Source organism: Carcharhinus amblyrhynchos, chromosome 2, assembly GCF_965287045.1.
Source record: "Carcharhinus amblyrhynchos chromosome 2, sCarAmb.v2.hapA, whole genome shotgun sequence".
NCBI lineage: Eukaryota > Metazoa > Chordata > Chondrichthyes > Carcharhiniformes > Carcharhinidae > Carcharhinus > Carcharhinus amblyrhynchos.
The window spans coordinates 97,012,730-97,028,733 of NC_137325.1; the positions used below are offsets into that span (position 1 = coordinate 97,012,730).

A 16,004-nucleotide genomic window follows, 5' to 3' on the forward strand; every position below is an offset into this window, starting at 1 on the left:
GGGTCCAAAAACCCAGGGGAAGCAAAGGATGGGGAGAGGATAAAAAAAACTGGCAAGAGGACAGGAGGAAGTTAAAAACAAAGTTCCCACTAAGGGAAGAAGAGAGAGAAAATAGGAGGTGTGCACAAAATGGATTGCCATGACATATAAAAGGTTGGGAACCACTGCACTGCAGAGTAAGAAAGGTGAGTTAATAATAGATTATAAAGAAATGGCAGGTGAAATAAACAAATAAACAAAATAACTTGCTTCTGTTTTCACTATAGAAAATACAAAACATATTCCACTAATCACTGTAAAACAGGAGGTGGAAAGGAGAGATGAACTCGGCCATTGGTTTGTAAGAGCATTGGATGTGCATCTGTCTTAAAACAACTGGTATATTAAATGAAGTTGCCAATGACACTGGATACTTTACCTACCATCTCACTGCATTCACAATTACCTTCTCTATTACGACAGGTATAGCCTCCAAACTGCTTGGTCTGGCTGAGAATTTGCTGTAAAGCCGACATGCTTCAACCTGCCAAAAAGAAGTACTGAAGCCTGTTAAATGGAATTGGACTGGGAAAGGTAGAAAACAACAGATTAAACAGTTTTAATAAATATGTAATGGTGTGGGTTTTGTGACAAAGGAAAGGTGCTCCCCACCGACCTCGAAGGAAGTCTTACACAGAGACCCAGCATCTCTATGGTGAAAGTTTCACTTCCTGTCACCATGCAATGGATGATCATTTTCCTTAACGGGGATTCCCAGCAGAGGTATCTTCAAGCAGCCAATCACAGAATTGTTACAGCACAGAAGGAAACAATTTTTTAAGAACTTATTCATGGAAAATAGGCTTCTTTTGCTGAGCCAAAGCATTTATTACCCATTCCTAGCTCTGATTGAACTGAGTGCTTTGTTAGACCATTTCAGTGGGCATTTAAGAGGCAACCACATTGCTGTTTGATCTGGAGTCACATGTAGGCTGGACCAGATAATGGTGGCAGGCTTCTTTCCCTAAAGGACACCGGTGAACCAGATGGGTTTTTCCGACAATCAGCAATGGTTTCATGGTCATCGTTAGATTTTTAATTCCAGATTTGTATTAGATTCAAATTTCACCATCTGCTGTGATGGGATTCGAGCACGATCCTAGATTACTGGGTTACTAGTCCAATGACAATGCCACTGGCTCCCCATTTGGTCCATCGTGTCTGTACCAGCTCTCCGAATTCACATTTCACTAGTGCCATTCTCCTGCTTTCTCCCCACACCCCTGCACAATGTTTCTTTTCAAGTAATCACCTAATGCCCTCTTCACTGCCTTGCTTGAACTGGCCTCCATCACACTTTCAGACCGTGCCTTGCCAACCCAAACCACTTGCTGCATGAAAAAGCTTTTATTTCATGTCACATTTGTGTATAAAATGTGATCATTCTTTATCATATTAAAGAATTCTCACAGACAACCTACTAGGAAATGGAAAGTACTAAAAGCAAATTATGTCTTAAGAATTTTGCAAATTCCAGTTTTACAATTTCAACTGATTTCAATGATGGTAGGCTCCACCAAAGGTGGGGCAGTCAATGGTGAAGCAATCAGTGACAGAATGCAACTTCAGGATTTCCGCCTTAACCTGTCCTTGTGCCAAATGCTGACGTTGTAGTCTATATCCAGGGGATAATAACGGTGAACACTAACTGCTCTCTGTCAAAATCCCCACAACATCTAGGTCAATACATTTCATAGAAAGACACCTCTCACCTTTTCTCTACATTCAGAGCATCAATAGTACAGAAGCTTTGACTTCCAAAATCTGAACATTTACTTAGTAGCATATAGTTTGGAAAAATAATCCGGAATACCAAACCATTCACGAAATAATGGGGAAGAGAAAACATAATGATGGTGGTGTCTGAGATTTGCCAAAAATGGTCATTCCTCATTCTGTTGCACGAGTGTTGCTAATTTTGAAAGCAGACAGAGAGAAATGGGGTTAGCACAACCTTAGTGGTAGCTGTCAGTGCTGACTCGATGGGCCAAAGGGCCTTTACTGCACTGTGTGTGATTGTACTCTGCTGGGTGGCAAACTCACTGAACACAAACACAGGAGAAGAGGCGAGTAAAAAAACTTTTTATAAATAAATTGACCAATTTGTCTGGTAACTTTAGAAAAGAGATAAAGCTATCTCTTAGACAGTTAATGTCAACAGGCTGGTCTTTTTTTTGCAAGGACCAAAGCCACCTACATGCCTTGTCAGCATATTCCTGAACATTTTCTCTCTTATTAAACACATTCAATTGTTGTTTGAACCTATTTAAAAATGGTTCTCTTACTGTCTTCATTTGATAATACATAGCAATCCTATCCAAGAACTGAGAGATGAATTCATTCACTGTCTAAAAATCAAGAAAAGCAATTTGATAAATCACTCCTAGATCCTCACCAATGTAGCTTCACATCGGTAACATTGCAGAAGTGGCAGGTGCAGCATAACATTCCATTTCAAAGTGTATTGAAAAGCTTTCTGCACTTGTACAGCTTTTTACATTAATATTATGTGCGACACACTTGAAGGTAGCACGCATAATGATAAATGCTCAGAACCGACCGTTGCTGTGGTCGTGGTTTTAAATTGTCAGACAGCTTGTAGTTCCTCCATAGTACCACAGGGTGACACCAAAGGACACATACATTTACTGATTTCAGTATTACAAATTTTTCTGATTTTTAAGATCATTCTCCTCCCATCCCACAGCTACAAGAAATGGTCATAAGGTTTGCACCTCCTCCTCCTGACGGGGCTTTTAGCTTTGATTGTGAATTCAATGAACTCAACCTGATAGCATATGGACGTTAATACAAAAAGCAGAGTGCAGGAGATTATGCAAATTAAAGAGATCTGCACATTGCAGCATATTGCAACTATATGTAAACTGAAATCTTCACAATTATGTAATATTTTATTGTTTTATATGCTTATTATTTTAATAATTGTTTAGAACGACATTATGAATTAGAGTTACTTGTTTTACTTCAACGTTTTCACAATTCAATGCTTGTCGCCATGACGATTTGTTAATTAAGTTTAAGTTTAAATTTATTTATTAGCATCACAAGTAAGCTTACATTGATGCTGCAATGAAGTTACAGTGAAATTCGCCACACTCCAGTGCCTGTTCGGGCTCACTGAGGGAGAATTTAGCATGACCACTGCATCTAACCAGCACATCTTTTGGACTGTAGGAGGAAACCAGAGCACTTGGAGCAAACCCATGCAGACACGGGGAGAACATGCAGATTCCACACAGACAGTGATTCAAGCCGGGAATTGAACCCTTGTCCCTGGCACTGTGAGGCAGCAGCGCTAACCATTGTGCCGCTCCTAGTGCTGGCAGCTCCTGTCAGTTGGGATTGACCCAGCTGATCGATGCAAATTTATATATCACAGCAAACTTAACAGCCAGCTCAGCTTTTCCAAGATCATTCTTTTCAAATGGCACCCTGATCTCAGCATCAGAGATAGATCGCCTGCCCCCACAACGGAAAAGGTGACCCCCTCCCCAATCAGACAGCACCCTAACCCCTCAACACAGAGGGGCACCCTCCCCCTCCGCTGTACCAAGAGAATGGGTCACCGCATGCCACACACACACACACACACACACCACGCAGGCACGAAGGTGACCGACCAGATAATGGTGGCAGGCTTCCTTCCCTAAAGGACCTTCAGGTCCCACTCCCAGTCCCACTCCTTGGCAGTGCCATTCTTGCACTGCGCAGACACCCTGACACTGACAGTCTGGCAATGACACCCTAATCTTGTGCGTTGGACTCTAAGGGATGGAGGGGGGCAAGGCCACTGCTAGTCTACAGCAAGGAATCCCCAAGAGCCTTGAAGCAGTGGGGGGGGGAGGAGGAGGGGGAATCAGGCAGTGGGCAAGGGATTGAGTTTGGGACTCTCCCCCAGGGTGGGAGTCTCGTGGTTGGATTTCCCCATTCTAGCCATGAGAAACCTGAAGATCACTCTTGGCACGGTGATTTCAGACAGGCCTCTGAACAAAGTCTTCATTCTGGTCTGTGGACTGTGAAAACTTTGAGGTGGCCTAGTCACTTTAAACTCCATGCCACCTGGACACCTGGTGTGCTTCCAAATTCCAGCAGCACTCTATTCATAGATACAATTCCCCTTTCTCACTCTCTCAGAAGCTGCAGGCATGAGATGACCGCTTTGAAGTCTTCAGACTGATATGAGAAGTCAGTTTCACAAGGGGAGGATTCCTTTTCCCATAGCTGCTCACTTATCCCCATTCATTTAATACTGCATTTTTTCAAGTCTCCGAGCCTTCCTAGAAAGCTCAACTTCCTTCCCCACACGCCCCCCTCCCTCCACCTACCCACCCTCTCTCCACTCATTTGTGACATTAATAAATAAACTTTATAAACAGCAGGAAATAGACTTCCCACTGATGGGAGCACTTGGAGTGCAAATGGGAGAATTAGCCCCCATTATCTCCAACCAAACAGGTGTTGGCATCAGCAAGTTCAAAATACAAATTAATAAACATCATAAAATGATTCTGAGTTGAACAAACCTGTGGAAATTCCTGAAACGCGCCCATTGTTTCCTGATTTCGGTCAGAGGATCCTGCGAGGACAATTACAGGCCTGAGAAAAAATGGCAGTGTTTTTATTCAATGGTACTTCACACAAGCCTATTTATTGCATTGCCCTCCCTGGAATGTTTTCATCTTCTATTAGTTTGATCTTTAACAGTCTCAGATACATAGCATTCAGCATCAATACATCAATCACCTCAACTTCAAACACAATTTCTTCAAATTAGTAAGTATGATTAAACAAAGCTTGATGTCTGATACGGTGATTCTGTAGCTGGTGATGAGAGCAAGTGCTTTTCGGCTGAATTACTGAGTCGTGTCGTGTGATGCATCAACAACAATCAAAGAGCAATATCTTATGTGAAGCAACATTACTATTCATCGCGCAACGAAATCCTACCAGTGGTTAGTGGCTTCCAAAATCCGCAGCTTTGATTGGAGTGCTGAATTCTCCAATACACTAACTGAATGGCTACACACTGATTTTAAAAATAATCCAAGAGTTATCAGGTCAGTCTGTCAGCATGTTGAAAAAGAAAACTAAAACAGCTGGACCTTTCAGGAATAGGCTCTTCGTTAGAACTAATTCCAACATACAGCAAACTCAAAATCAGGAACCAGTTTCTTCTAATAAGTTAGTGCCTGATTTACACTGGGGAAAACTAAACTCAATGGAAATGACCCATTTTAAAATTGTGCAGTGAATTTGAGATACAAAGTAGATATAGCTACAAAGTTCAAGTTATTCATTAAGATTTAATGCATTTTACATATCAGTGGTATAAGAGCTGTCGTCTAATGCTTCAGTTGCACAGAACGTTGGTTAGACTGCATTTGGAGTACTGCGTCCAGTTCTGGTCACCTTACTACCGGAAGGACGTGGAGACCCTGGAGACAGTGCAGAGGAGGTTTACCACGATGCTGCCTGGTATGGAAGGACTGAGTTACGAGGAAAGATTGGAAAAACTGGGGCTCTTCGCCTTAGAAAGACGGAGAATAAGGGGGGATCTGATAGAGGTGTACAGAATAATGAAGTGAATAGACAGAGTCAACAGTGGCAGGCTTTTCCCCAGGTTGGGGACAACTATTACGAGAGGTCACGAGCTAAGGGTGAGGGGGGAGAAGTATAATTTGGATACTAGAGGAAGGTTTTTCACACAGAGGGTCGTGGGGGTATGGAATGCGCTACCAAGTAAGGTGGTGGAGGCAGGCACGTTGGACTTGTTTAAGGTTTACTTAGATAGACACATGAGTGAAACAGGGATGGAGGGTTATAGAAGACGGTATTAAAAAGGGTCAGAGCCTTGGGACGACACCGGAAATGTAATATTACATGTTAATGTTTTGTCTCTTTTAATCCATAGGTGTTGGTCCACCTTGTTGTCAAACGAGGGGCATGCACACGGGGGGTCGTGCGTGGGCTGCTCTTGGAGGTTTCAAGAGTGGCCTAGTACTTTGTGTCGTTGTGTGTGCTTAAACCTGGACCAGCGGACGGGCACCACAACAGCTCAGTGACTATCACTGCTAGCTGTGCAGACACATGGATTTGGGCCTGTGTCTGTGGGAGTTTGCGCATTCTCCCTGTGTTGCGTGGGTTTCCTCCGGGTGCTCCGGTTTCCTCCCACACCCCAAAGATGTGCTCTTAGGCTGATTGGTGTACCAAATTGACCCTACACTATTCTCCCCTGAATCTGGCTACATTAGGGGTACCATTCACATACACACAGGGCAGGGTCGGTGTCGGAAAATGCTTTGTTGAAGGGGCGGCGCGGGCTCGTTGGGCCGAAGGGCCTGTTTGCCGTGCTGGGTTGTTCTTTGTTTTTTTTTTGGTAAAATTCAGGGTATACTGTTTTACTTGTTTTAAAATTAATACATGAAATAGACTTATTGTTCACAACTTCCCAATATAAGTTCCTGTTAAGAGCTAGTCTATTGCCTGGAGAGTGCGACCCCCTGGATGACAAGGATCTGGCCTCTGCCTTCGCCCCTGCCTCTGTATGTGTGGCTCCTGCAACTTTTCAATTCAGGAAGTGAGCCAGTTCACACATTAGATAACATGGCATTAAACATGATGAAGGTTTTCTTGCCTGCTGATTCACCTCTGAATTTCAACACATCAGCCCTCGCTGTGTCAGCAAACAGAGGCTTCCTAAAGCCTCTCCATACTAGCTCCCAGTTAAGCAACATCTCCATTGTCAAATTATGTAGAGAGGAGGATAATTTATTTTATGCAGAGAATCATTATGATACATACAAATTACAAATCAAGTGCAGGAATAGGCCATTCGAGCCTGTTCTGCCATTCAATAAGGTCTGGCTCCACATTCACACTACTCGCAGATCAGGTGCACAACCTGAGAAGCTGCTGGAACCAGATTCACTCCTATCAGGTTTCCATCCTGCCACAATACCAAATGGTTCTTATCTCAAGTCACAAACTGATTTATGTGTCCTGCAACCTTTCACATGGTTGACCATATCATCCTCTACAATCCACTGTCATCCGGTTGGGTGGGACTGTCCTCACACCGTTCTCTTCTTGTTTCTCAAATTGTATTTAGAGAATTGCTTCCTTTGCTGCTCCTGTGCTGTTATTTCTGCTGTCAATGAGGATATACCCTTGCCCTTTTTTTTATCTACATGCTGACACTCTATGTATCATCTGATGGCACATCAGTAGTTTTTGTATATATATCTAAGATACCCAGCCTTATCTCACCACCACCTCTCTCAACTCCTTCAATATTGCTAAATTATCAGACTGCCTGATGGACATTCAGTACCAGATGGGCAGAAATTTCATCTAATTAAGATGGAAAGACTGAAGTCACTGTTTTCATTCCCTGTTCCAAACTCCGTTCCCCAGCTACCAACTCCATTTCACTCCCTGACAACAATCTTAAGATTAAGCCAGTGTGTTTGCGACAATGGTGTCTCATTTGATCCCATGATGAGTTTCCGACCTCATATTCATGCCATTACTATGACTGTTTTTTTCTACATCCACAACATTGCTTAGCTTTGTTACTGTCTCATCTGCTGCTGGAGCCACTATTCATGCCTTGACTTCCTGTAGACTTGACTACTCCAACATACTCCTGGTGAATCTCCCACGTTTTACTTTCTGTAAACTTGAGCTCACCCAAAGTTCTGCTGCTGTGTATGAACTTGCAGCATATCTCATTTTCCTATCATCACTGTGCTGGCTGACTTAAATTGGCTCCCTGACGTGCAACATCATGATTTTAAAATCTTCATCCTTGTTTTCAAATCCCTGTCTGTCCCTATCTCTGTAATCTCCTCCAGCATCACAAGCCCCTCCTAGAAACCTGTGCTCCTCTAATTCTGGCCTTTTGTCCATCCCAATGATAATCTCCCCAGTACTGGGTGTTGTTCAGTTGCCTGGGCCCCAAGTTCTGGAATCCTCTCCCTCCAATTCTCTGCCTCTCTACCTCACCTTCCTTCTTTAAGCCCGTATTTATAACTATGTGCTTAGCTTTTACATCATGGCCTAATATCCCTTTCTTTGGTTTGACGTCATGCTTTGTATTATAATGCTCCTGTGAAACATCTTGGAATGTTTCATTACTTCAAAGGCATTATGTGAATATAAGTTCATGTTATTAACATTCAAAATGGAACTGGATAAAAATGAGACAAAAATTGCCAGGACAGATTGGATAGCTCAACAAAAAAACAGCCCAACTGATCGAGCAGCTTCATTCTTTATTGTAAGGTTTTTTGATTTTAGTTAACAAGCTATAAATGGTCTCTTGTGCATCACTAAATCTTTCTCCTCAAGTGTTCATTGATAATTCAACCCCTCCATTGTAAAACACGTCTTCCTGCAGATTAGGCATCACCACTTCCCACTGACTCTAGCTTGAAGAGTTTCATTACAATATCGCTTGAGAAGCTTTTATTCAAAAATTCATTCCTGTTCGTATTACAATCAGTAAGTTCTACACCCGCCTTCCAAAAACTGTTCAGTTGGTAATATGCTATCCAGAATAGAAATGAATCATATATTATGGGCCATGAAGGCCCCCGGTTTGATCCCTGATCTGTGCAGGGCTTTCTGGGACAATCGCCAATGACAATTAATGTCGCACAATGTCTTCAAATTCCATTGATACCACAGAGTCCCCATAGCACAGGAGGAGGCCGAATGACTCACTGAAAGAGCATTTCTTTCACCCAGGCCCAAAACCATCACCCCCCCCCCCACCCCCTCCCACGCATTTACCATGGCTAATCTACCGAACCTGCACATATTTTGACTGTGGGAGGAAACTGGAGCACCTGGAGAAACCCACGTTGACTCGGGGAGAATGTACAAACTCCACACAGGCAGTCACCCAAAGCCAGAATTGAACCCGAATCCCTGGCACTGTGAAGCAGCAGTGCAAATCACTGAGTCATCATGCTGGCCATGGATCAATTTAAATAAATATCTGTAGTCTGGCTTCCCAGAATTGTAACATTTGCAATTGTATCTTGCGCAAAACAAATTGGAAAAACCCACACAAGCTCTAACAGTTCACGGAAGTTACCAGCAGTTCATGTTTGCATTTGCCATTCCTCCTAATGCATGAATGAGACCTGGGCCAGAGACTGCAAGGCAAACACCTGGCCTAAAAAAGAGAAAAAAAGATCCTATTTAAATGTCAGGTACTTAGATAAAATATAATTGAATGCAGACAGCTACAAAGTCATGAAATTAAAAGGCAACTATTGAGAGACTAACCTTCCTGTTAAATATCCCACTGCAGATGCTGCGTAACAAGCCTGTTTTAGATAGGAAACACAATGGCAGCAAAATATTAATAAGTGTTGTTTTGAATCTACTATGCAATGAAGCGACAGCACTGAGAAGATTACTTACAGCTTGCTCATTCCTCATTCCTATGTATTTAATTCCTGCAGCTTGAGTGGCCATGGCTACTTCTACCACTGGGACACCAACAATCCCAAACATATACTGAAGATTCTGCAGAAAGAAAGATGAAGCATGGCCTTCAGGTTATTACAATTTTGTTGGACAACTTTATTGTGAATTTAAGCAAGATATATTTCGTTTCGATCACAGGTGTAATCATAGAAAGCTTAAAGTGTAGAGGAGGCCCTTTGGCCCATCGAGTCTGCACCAACTCTCCGATGAGCATTTTACCCAGACCCTTTTACACACTTAACATGGCTAATCCACTGAACCTACACATGTTGGGACATTAAAGAACAATTTACAATGCCAGTCCACCTAACCTAAAGACTAATCTTAAAGATTTTCTAGTACGCTATAAAACTGCATTGGAAACATTCAAGTTACAAATACAGAGGATCTGAGAAATCTGTAACTCCAGAGTGGAACATTTGTAATACTTTTCATCACACATTGATGATTCAGTGCTTTTTGTTAGGTGGAGGACTAGAAGTACGAGAGGCGATAATGTTTGGAGACGCTTTATTCAATGGATTGCTGAACCGGTTTTGAGCTCTGCTCACCAGTTAACACAAATGCATTGATTTCTCTCAAATTGTTCCAACGCACTGGGCAGTTTTGCTCTCTGTAGACCAGGTGGTCACGTGGATGCTGGGGTGACATGTTACACAAGGAGTCACGTGTTGGACCTCCCATGGTCACTCACAGTGGCTGATATCTTCGAATGGAGTGGCATTGCCCTGTAGGGATTCTATGATAAACAGCATTTAGTCGACTCCTACTCTGAGTGGTTCAAACACAACCATCTACCAGACATTTAGAGCAACAATGTCATAACCAAGCTCAAGAAACACTTTGCCACACAAGGCAACCCTCAGAGGGTAATGATGGACATACATGCCAGTTCGTCTCCAGAGAGTTTAGGAACTTTGTACACACACAGGACTCAAAGCATATCATGAGTAGCCCCATAAACACACAGTCCAACAGCCTGGCAGAACTGTCAGTATGCTCAGACAAGGACCAACTTGAGAAAAATAAAAGCAAATTACTGCAGATGTTGGAAACTGAAACAGAAACAGTAAATGCTGGAAAATCTCAGCACGTCTGACAGCACCTGTGGAGAGAGAACAGAGCTAAGATTTTGAGTCTGGATCACCCTTCATCGGAGCTGCCAACTTGAGAAATAATTCGGATTTCTATGCTGCACTCCAGCCTGTGAAATGTGCCAAGGCAAGGTTGTCTTCATCAGCACAGCAGATGTTCTCTAGGTGCACAAGGACCACAATCCCCATTGCCAAGGCTCTCTTACAGTCTTACATCAAAACCAACACGAGTGATGCCCTCATGGAGTGCCAAACTAGAGGAAAGACCATCATGCCCAAAGACTCCTCTTTAGCACCTGGTCAAACAGTCAGGATCCAGAACACATGTGGCCATGACAAACTGGCAGTGGTATAGAATCATGCCCACCAACCCATGGTTACCTTAGACAGTGCCGCTTACGTACGGAACTGGCATCACCTGCTGCAGGTATTTGAACCGCTGCTATCAACCACCACATTACTCCAGGCATTCAGCCAGCAATCCAGGCCCTTTATGCCAAGATCCTCTCAAAGGCCAACACAGCAACCCGTCCAGCCACTGGCTACACTGCAAGGACACATAATGCCATCCACACTGAGAACACCTATCCAAGAGCATCTCAAGCACAGCCAACCGGCATAATCACATACACAGGACACATGAGTAAATTGAATATAAGGTTCCAGGACTGTGTGATGGATTAGTCAGGCCTTTGTTTTAAAGAAAAAGTGAGGGGAAGGAGACATGATGAGCTATGCATCGGCTACAGCAGTTCAATCAATGTTTCACACAATGTAAATAATCATGTGTTGTTAACTCTGTTCAATTTGAATGTTGTAAATAGTTTGTATCCAATGACTGTTCTCGCATACTGTTACACCTCACCAGTTGTTCCAAATTTAAACACAGTACTTCCTTCCACAGTCAAAATGTGTGCAGGTTAGGTGGATTGGGGTGGCACCGTATCACAGTTGTTAGCACTGCTGCCTCACAGCATCAGGGACCCGGGTTTGATTCCCTGGCTTGGGTCACTGTCTGTGCAGTGTTTGTACGTTCACCCCGTGTCTGCCTGGGTTTCCTCTGGGTGCTCTGGTTTCCTCCCACAGTAAGAAGTCTGACAGCACCAGGTTTAAGTCCAACTGATTTATTTGATAGTACACTCACTAGCTTTCGGGGTTAGTCCCTTTGTTAGGTTAGTGAGTTTACTATCAAATAAATCGGTTGGACTTAAACCTGGTGTTGTCAGACTTTTTACTGTGTTTACCCCAGCTGGCATACCCACATCATTCCTCCCACAGTCCAAAGATGTTTGGGTTAGGTGGATTGGCCATGCTTAAATTGACCCTAGTGTTAGGGGGACTAGCAGAGTAAACATGTGTGGTTATGGTTATAGGCCTGGATGGAGTTGTGGTTGGTGCGGACTTGATGAGTTGAATGGTTTCCTTTTGCACTGTAGGATTCCATGATTCTTTATCCATATTGAAACAGACAAGGTAAATAAGGCAGATCTCCTTCTCTAAAGAACATTAGTGAAGCAGATGATGGTCACCATTACTGATACTTGCTACCTATTACAGATTCATTCCACTCCAGCTACTGTGGTGGGATATGAACTCATGCCCCTTGATCATTAGTTTAGTAATATAATCATTATGCTACCCAATCCCTTATTATAGATTTAGCATCACCCCTTGCTTTCATACTCCATGACCCTGATTTTACTGGCAATAACTGACCCAGAATTGGGGTGAGTGAGGCTCACAGAACGGCATTCTCCATTGGCCTCGAGCACAATCTTACGAGCCTCGGGCACATGTGCCGGTAAAATTCCAGCCTATGTCCATATTCACAACACCTACAGTCCCATTGCTTATGTGTTGATTTAGAATAGTTTTATTAACTTCGCCGATGCTTTCAGATCTGTGTACCTCACCCCCAAAGTTTCTCTACTCCTCTTAAAATGTTAAAGTTGTGTATATTTCCTCACTTTATCCCCCCCCCCAAAAAAATTGTATCCTGTCACATTTTCCTACATTATAATTAATTTGGTATCTTTTATTCAATCCGCTAGCCAATGCCCTTGTGAAGTTACTTATAATATTCTCTTCACAGGAACAAATCTCCCTATTTTAGTGTCATCTGTAAATTTTATTATTGTGTCCCTTACATTGAATTCCAGATATCATATATAAGAGAGAAAGCAAGAGAGGAGGACTGGTTCCAACACTGAATCCTGCATTCAATAACAAAGAAATGATCAATTGTGCCCAGAGTGCAGGCATATCCACCTGTAGTCATCTGTTGGAACTGGCTGGGGTTTGAGGAATGAAGGTGAGAGTAGGGGTATTGTATGGTTTCACCATGTTTTGGAGGGGGATCTGATTTGATCTGCAAAGCTCACACTAGACTAATTATCTTCTCCAACAAAAACAGAAAATGCTGGAAAATCTCAGCAGGTCTGACAGCAGCTGTAGAGAGAGAACAGAGTTAATGTTTCAAGTCTGGATGACCAGTCTAGACCCGCTGAGATTTTTCAGCATTTTCTGTTTTTGTTTCCGATTCCAGCATGCACAGTATTTTGCTTTACATTATCTCCTCCTACACCTCAATAAACTCGCTTTCAATAAAATCTCACCGTCCAAATGTTTCATGGTTTCTTCCAAGATCTAAGTCTGGAACAATCAGGAAATAACGAGCTGAAATTAGAGGGGTGGTGCAGGAGATGCTAAAACCCCTGCTTGTTAAGGGACTTTTAAAACAAAGTAGACTAGTCTAAAATAGGGACCATAATGTGCCTTATATGCACATGAGGTATCAGGATGTGCTTCATACATATATTATACAAAGGTATTGTTTATTAAACACAATATAATCAATAGTAGTTTAACATTTTTTGTAATTTTAAAATGTAGCTTTGAATGTCTTGTAAGCTTTGGCCAAGGGTGGCCTGTCCTAAATGCATAATGGGAAAAAGCAGAACCAAATTCTCTGGAACAATGAAGTATAGAACTAAATCAGTGAAAGGCTTTGGAAGACTTTGCAGCTGTGAGGTACTAAGATATGGAATGAATAGGATTCAATTGCTAATTAAAATGAATAGGAGCATTCCGCTCCTCGCTTTTGGCCTGATAAGGTTTGGCTAAGACTCCCTCTTAGTTCTCATAGTATGCAGGTGGCGAGAGTGAACCTTGAATCTGTCAGACACTCATAGGTAAGGTTGCTAAGCATTGGCGGGGGGAGAAGCAGTCAGGAGTAGTTAACCAATGGGTTCCAAATTATGCCAAGCGGTGGTCTACTGTTGGCCAAAGGAAATAGTGTGTATTAATGTAATTGGACCATCCAGTTTGTATGACAGATTGGACAGGGAATACAAATCTTCAAAAATAGTATATCAGATGTGTTCATGTGATGTACTTTTAGAGAGAAGTTTGAATCCATCTGGCATCTCTCTCCCAATGTGTATTGGTCAAATAGGGAACATCTTTCACTGAATACTGTCTCTCGCAAGTTTTGTATCAGCTGAATTCATGTAAAGGCAGAACCCCCAGTGGGAAGACCCCTAGAAAATTCTCCTAATAAGGGGGGAGGGCACAGTCTCCCCATCCACAATATTCCTTAGAGAGCTGCCAGCCAATCCAATTGGGTGGCAACTCTGCAGCATGACTGGAACTACAGGCAGTCCCACCATGCCAAGGAGTGAGTCAAACCAGATGTGCTAGGGCAGGCAGGGATGCTGCCTCCAGTACGCTCAAGTGATCTGCAAAGGAGGATGCCCAGCTAATGTTACCACATTTCCTGTGTGGGCCTTAGCAACGATGGCACGAGGGTCATAAGTGGTTATTAATTGAGCTGGCTGTCCAATGGTTCTCCTGTTCCGACAGGCCAGAATGAGCAGGTAGCCTCGTCCCGCTTTGAAGGTCTCAAACCCAGCCCAAAATCACAGAAGAGTGAACTGAGTGGGATACACAACAGCAGTCCCTCTCAGAATGTGCAGGTGTTGGGAGGAACATGAGGTTACATATCATTGTACAGCTCAAAGGACAAAGAACATTACAGCACAAGAATAGGCCCTTTGGCTCTCCAAGCCTGCGCCGACCATGCTGTCTGACTGAACTAAAACCCCCTACCCTTCCGGGGCCATATCCTTCCATTCCCATCTTACTCATGTATTTGTCCAAACGCCCCTTAAAAGTTACTACCGCATCTAAAGACGAAACTCAGAATCAAAATTCAGCAGATTTTGCACAAATGTGAAATGAAAACAAGCAGCACAACACAAGCCAGTGAGTGTGGAGAGCAAAACAGAGGTTTCAGATCTCAGACCTTGCATCAGAACTGATCTGCTGGTAAGTCACAGGCCTGAGAATGTGAACTCTGTCACAGCTGCCAGAGCTGCTGGATATTTCCAGCACTTTGTGTTCTCTGTGTGAAGGTGAGGAAAGTACTGGGGCTTAACATCAATGTTATTGGGGTTTCCTGCTTAAAGCAAGAGGACTGAGATTAATGCGAGTCAATGAGTTACAAATTGGCCTGTTTTGGTGTAGCTCGCTCCTAAAGGTATACTTCATTTATTCCGGTGGGTTGGCAGCTTTCGTCTCCATATTAGTGAATGCTGTGAACGCTGCTCCTCACCTGGTCTCTCAGTGCCTCTGCTATAACCTGGGCTCCGCTCAGTTCCTCTAACTCCAGCCCATCACCTCCCTGTTGCGCTGCCATTTCCACCCGAGTTGCTGGGATCAAGCAGAGGAAGCAAAAAGAGCTCCCAAAGACAGTGCAGTGCCGTGACTGACAGGCTACAGGACCAACCCCGGCAAAGGAGGAAGCCAGAGCTCGGGCGGAGCTGCAAGGACAAACATCCTGCGGGAAGTGTTTTTTGAACAATAAATTGAACGTTTGGAAACTCTCCCAGATGTGGTGGATTAGGATTTGCCTCCAAAATTGCAGATCAACACAACACCCATGGGAGTTCAATGCTTCGCCTCCACCTCGGCAGTAAAATGCTTTGGTTTGTTGCTTCCTGAATCGCTGCCTCAGTTGCTGCTGAGTCTCACTGCACTGGCACAACTTGCTGTCTGAAGCAAACAGACCAAGCAATAATATATAATCCCAGCTGCTGGAAGAATTATCTCATTTGGTCTCAGAGGAGCCGCCTGTCTCAGTCACTGCCCCCCCTCCCCCCCCGTTCCCACGACTTGTTAAGGGATTCCTTCAAGTTCACCTTTCCCTGTAGAGGGCATCCGGAGTGAAGGGAAAATAAAAGAGAAAGCAGAACATGGGGAGAGAGAAAGAAAGCTGGTAGATGAGGGGGGAGAGCCTGCAAAGCGGAAAATGGGAAGAAAAACTAATCTGGAATAAGATGAATAAAAAGATAA

At 43.3% G+C, this 16,004-nt stretch overlaps 1 protein-coding gene across 1 annotated transcript in view; it reads right to left on the minus strand.

The window, feature by feature from the left end:
• Positions 1-15,650, minus strand: part of hacl1 (2-hydroxyacyl-CoA lyase 1) — a 76,529-nt gene extending 60,879 nt beyond the window's left edge. The window contains exons 1-6 of the mRNA XM_080216899.1: positions 15,265-15,650; positions 9,493-9,597; positions 9,355-9,395; positions 9,161-9,241; positions 4,584-4,656; positions 446-523 (exon numbers count right to left, since the gene is read on the minus strand). Coding sequence (XP_080073025.1) covers positions 446-523; positions 4,584-4,656; positions 9,161-9,241; positions 9,355-9,395; positions 9,493-9,597; positions 15,265-15,348 — 462 coding nt within the window. The 5' untranslated portion in view covers positions 15,349-15,650. The remainder of the gene's footprint in view (positions 1-445; positions 524-4,583; positions 4,657-9,160; positions 9,242-9,354; positions 9,396-9,492; positions 9,598-15,264) is intronic.
• Positions 15,651-16,004: the final 354 nt, after the last annotated feature.